At 37.8% G+C, this 5,169-nt stretch overlaps 1 protein-coding gene across 2 annotated transcripts in view; it reads left to right on the forward strand.

Moving 5' to 3' along the window:
- mtor (mechanistic target of rapamycin kinase) overlaps positions 1-5,169 on the forward strand; it is an 82,929-nt gene that overhangs the window by 58,051 nt on the left and 19,709 nt on the right. For both annotated transcript variants that reach the window (XM_014010341.1, XM_014010340.1), the window contains exons 35-37: positions 350-475; positions 994-1,125; positions 4,317-4,432. In XM_014010341.1, coding sequence (XP_013865795.1) covers positions 350-475; positions 994-1,125; positions 4,317-4,432 — 374 coding nt within the window. The remainder of the gene's footprint in view (positions 1-349; positions 476-993; positions 1,126-4,316; positions 4,433-5,169) is intronic.

The raw sequence follows: 5,169 nt of genomic DNA on the forward strand, positions 1-5,169 counted from the left end.
TGAAATATCGCGATATTTCAGTGTATCGATATTTTCTTACACCTCACAATTGTATACCACTTTGTGTTGGTCTTTCACATTAAATTCCAGTGAAATATATTTATGTTTGTGGTTGTAATGTGACAAAATATGGAAAAGTTCAAGGGGTATGAATACTTTTGCAAACCACTGTATCACGATAAATCATGACCCCTGTGTGGTTATATGTAACATAACATCAAATTTTTTTTAGCATAAAAAACAATGGCATTTGTATTTTAGGTAAACCTCCCACTCAGTCAACCAAGGAGACATTTTTGTTTTTAAGGCAGCATCAAAACAACTTTTTTTTTGTTCTTTTATCCTCCAGGGTTGTCAGCGTATTGTAGAAGACTGGCAGAGGATCCTGATGGTCCGATCCCTGGTTATCAACCCCCATGAGGACATGAGGACTTGGTTAAAGTACGCCAGCCTCTGCGGGAAGAGCGGCCGTCTAGTGAGTATACAATGAAACAGTTGTCTCAAACTTTYAGGAATTCTTTCAGTTAATTATCGTTGCATAATAATCTGGATAAATAAATTTGAATTTGGTTTGACGGGAAAATAAAATGAAGCTCTGAAAAAGTTACACACGGCCAAAAATTCCACTTCATGTCAGCTGGTTTTAAGCTGCCCCCTGAAAACTGTCTGCTGAAGAAACCTGAAACTACATATCTACTTAATTAAGCTGTGTAAATTTTCCATTTTCAGCCTCACTGCCATTCTAATCAGTTGAAGGAGTTAGCAGACAGGCTTGTTGTTTTTAAGCACACACATTTTGAGCGCCAAATCACTAAATGTGCTGGGATTGAATAAAGAAACGGGTTTGGTTTCCAGTAATTATGAGAGGAAATGTATTTTTAATGATGAATAAAGGTCTTTGTATGAACAACCTCTGTTTAACGTGTTGAGAAATAAACTTTCCTGCAGCTCAGTTACGTCTCTGAAACTTTGCCGCTAACTTCATCCTTCTAGGCTCTGGCCCACAAGACCCTCGTGCTCCTTTTGGGCGTTGACCCCTCCAAGCAACTYGATCACCCGCTGCCTACAACCCACCCACACGTCACATACGCATACATGAAGTACATGTGGAAGAGCGCCCGCAAGGTAGGAAAATGAACTGTTSTCTTATTTATAATTAGTTATAGAAATTGCATGCTTTAAAAAAATGACCGCTCCATATCATTTCAGTAAAGCTGGTACTGAGGTCTAATCATTGTTATAGTTATTTTAATACAAGTCAAAATAACAAATTGACATGAACATGTAACACCAATCAGTTTATTGTGAGTTTAAATTACTTTCTGGCTACTGCAGTTTATTTCTTCTCTTTTGTTTACCTCCTGCTGTTCCAGATATGATGTGTTTTCCTCAGTCCAGTTAGTTCAACTGTATTTTCTAAACAATTACCAGTGAGAACTGGCTCCCAAGTTAACTGATTAATTCCCATAATAATCAGTGGAGACAGCCAGGTTTGAGGGGATTTTGTCTTCATCATGGCTTGGAAATATTTTCCAGTTTCATAACATGATTTAAAAGTTTCAACGAATCCATTATTTCGCTGATTAAGGTAATAAACATTCACAAAAAGTTTGTTTAATTTGGCCGACCTTAAGGAGAGAACATTCTTCCTTTAATTGACTTGGTTAATGAGATCAGGTTTGGTTTGCAAAGATATTTTTAAAGTTGTTGATATAAATAAAAGTAATCATTTGTAAAAGCTTTGAAAAGCTTGCTTAATAAACATAATGCATAGAAACTTATTTATTTTGTTTGTTTGTTTGTTTTTGAGGAAACATTAATTTAAATGTTGCTGGTTGAGAACCTCCAACTAGTATTATAAAAGTTTATTCATTTAAAACAAAACAACATAAATTCAATATTTAACTAGACATGGGTTTTTACGATGTAAAAACAAGTGTCCATTGCCACGTAGCATGTCATTGCAGCATGGCTTTGCCTGCAGCATTGGACTTGCATAATGAGCTTTGACCAGGATCAAACRTGTTTTCTATACCAGGTTGTGCCTGTCACGTCAGCAGGTGTTTTTAATTAAGGTAATTGAGTGACAACATGAAGTTGGAAGAGATTTTTAGTTAAAGTTGCATTAGCTGGGTTTTGAACCCTGATCTCCCTCATGAAAGTCCATGACATAGACCATTAGACCAGTGGAGTGGTGGCAGAAGGTGGTGGCAGCGGTTGGTTTGTATGTGTGCAGAAAGAGGCCACATTGCCAATACAATTATTGACACTAAACTGCATAATATTACAACAATAGAGCAATATTAAGACAATGATATAGTAACACATCAAAATACAATCATAGTACTGTAAACACTGAACTACTGAGTTGAAATATTAAACTATGGTGCAGTACCARGTAGAGTAAAGCAGGGGGCAGTATTGGATCAATAAAAGGCTCCATTGACTGCCATTATAATTCATTAAACATTAACATTTCCTAAACTATAAGTTTTACAGGCACCAAAAGGCATAGCCATCATTTGGCACAGGAGCTTTACAGATATAAATTACAATGGCAGCTCTAGGACAAAGTATGCAGGAGGAGAAGCGTGGCAAAGTTGAGATGACTTGGCTGGGAAACGAATAACAATAGTGTGCATTGCATTGGCAATGCACACTGATAAAAACACCAATCAAACCTGATGAAAGGCAGCAGAAGAAGAAAAAAACCGTATGATTTCTGCCCCTTTTTCTCAAATAAATAAATTCAATCAAAAATAATCTTCAATTTAAAAAAACATACAAAAAATAAAAGAAAAACAATAAAGGTTTAATTCCTTCTTGAGCAGCAATTTGTACATTATATCCATACATATTTCTCCAACAAATTAACCATTATCATTCTCTGAAATGTACACACTGACTACTGCTAACAGTCTTTAATGTTTGCTTAGTCTTTGTAATTACTTATTTTGGAGGGAGGTGGACAAATTTTGACACAAACATCTAGTTTAAAACCTGTTCTTTTTAACTGCAAAACCATGTTGTTGTGAAACTCACACAGTCTGAGTTTTTTTATTTATTTATTTTGTATTTGAACAAGTCAAGACAAACTTTCCCTGGAAAAAAAGGAAAGTTGTCTTCATGACAACACATGCTGCTCCATTTCTCTTATAACTTCTTCACAACATGTCATTTTAAATCTTTCTTTAAGAAGTTGAGCAGGAACCATTCCTCTTATATGTTTTAAGTAACAGTTTGTATTATTTAAGACAACAGTGGGTGAAGCCAGAAGCTCTACGTTAAATGTTTTCTGGAAGTTGATATTTGTGTAGAAACAGTTTGGTTTTTTTTGTTGGTTCGGTGCMGTTAATGCAGTAAACCTGTGATTGCACTCTGGGCTGCTCTGTCTGTTGCTCTTTGTCTCCCAAACACCCATTCACTGTGAGCGCACCAACCCTCAATCACACACAAACACACACATTTATTACCTGATCCTGATGAGTGTTTGTGACTTGAGAAAGACTGTGAGTCTCAGTAGGGGACTTAGGTAAGTGTGAGCAGAACCACTGTGGTTGCAGAGACCAGCTGTGCTGCACAGCTGATAAATCAAAACAGATGTAAACTTTTCCAGAATAAAAATAAGAAAACATCTCTTTGGTTGTTCTATTTTCTTAGGTATGGAAACTTTGTCACTGATCTTACCTGATATGGCCTCGGTAACAATAATTGTTTCCCCCTGAGCTAAATATATTTGATTGATATTTATCTTTTTGATTATTATTGAGTTTAAAAGTACTAATATGAACAATGCAAATAACATTTTTTTAATTATTAAAAAATGATAATTATCTAGCAACATAGATTATAAAAGAAGTTGCTGTGGCCACAGAATAAATGACAAATTGATAAATTTGGTATCGCTCAGTAATATTTGCAGCACGACATGGTGGTTAGCACCGACGCCTCACAGCAAGAAGGTCCTGGGTTAAATCCCCGATTTGGACCTGGGGTCTCTCTGTATGGAGTTTGTATGTTCTCCTTGTGTTTGCCTGGGTTTTCTCCGGGTGTTCCGRTCTCCCTCACACCCCAAAGACATACAATAGATTGCCTTCAGGCCCAGGCCTCGCTTGAAAAAGAGCTCTGCGAACTCTGAGATTTTTCTGGTTAAAGAATTTTAAAATAAAAAATAAATAATGAGAATGTAAAAGTTAGGCACCATTTGGTTTATCTGTTCACTGGTTTTTTTTACACGTATTTCAGAAAAATCTAAACCACTTCAGACATATTTCAGTGACAGACGTTCTCTGTGGTTTTGTCTCGATTTCCGTCAGATCGATGCCTTCCAGCACATGCAGCATTTTGTTCAGGGCGTGCAGCAGCAAGCTCAGCACGCCATTGCAGCAGAGGACCATCAGCACAAGCAGGAGCTCCACAAACTGATGGCCAGGTTGGTGGCTTTCAGTAAATACACAGCACTAACAACCAGTGTAACGGTTCAGTAAAACCAGTTTAACAGAGGACACGTGACAGAGGAAAAATGCATTTTACTGTCATCATATTCCTTTGGATTCTTTGTGGGAAAAAGTCTGAGTGAAAAACGTTAAAAACACTTATTGAATAATCTACAGGAGAAAAAACTTGACAGTCTAATAACATGTTTTATTTTGCTGACTGACGCTGTGATGGAAAGTTTCCCATTTTCAAAAACTATTTAGAATCTCATCAAAGCTTTAAAACAAGTTAGCACGCCCATTTTGGCTCTTCAAAAATACGAAGGTTTAAAGTTAACAGTCTTTCTGTGCCGACAGGAGGATGATTGTGTTGTTTTTATGTTAGTCACGCAACAAAAAAGATCAGGTAGAATTCCAGGTGCAGTAAATCATTCGAGTGTCTTACGACCATCTGTGCCAACAGTTCGTACCCTCCCTCCTCTAAAACCAAGCGTGACTAGGCACAAGCAGCCAGAAGAGACTGTTCCTGTCTTCCACACGGCGACTCGGAGCTTCTGAGGAATGCGTGTTAGGGGAAAACACCTGCGTAATGTCAGTGAGGAGGCCTTCTCTCCAGACGTTCTCACACACTTTCATGAATGCAGGTCAGCCACGTGGTGCGGAGCACACCTGGAGCGTTGGGTTCGACTCTCACATTCACACGTTCGCACAGTTCCCCCCCCCACCCCCACCC

The sequence above is a fragment of the Austrofundulus limnaeus genome, unplaced genomic scaffold, assembly GCF_001266775.1.
Source record: "Austrofundulus limnaeus strain Quisiro unplaced genomic scaffold, Austrofundulus_limnaeus-1.0 Scaffold68, whole genome shotgun sequence".
NCBI lineage: Eukaryota > Metazoa > Chordata > Actinopteri > Cyprinodontiformes > Rivulidae > Austrofundulus > Austrofundulus limnaeus.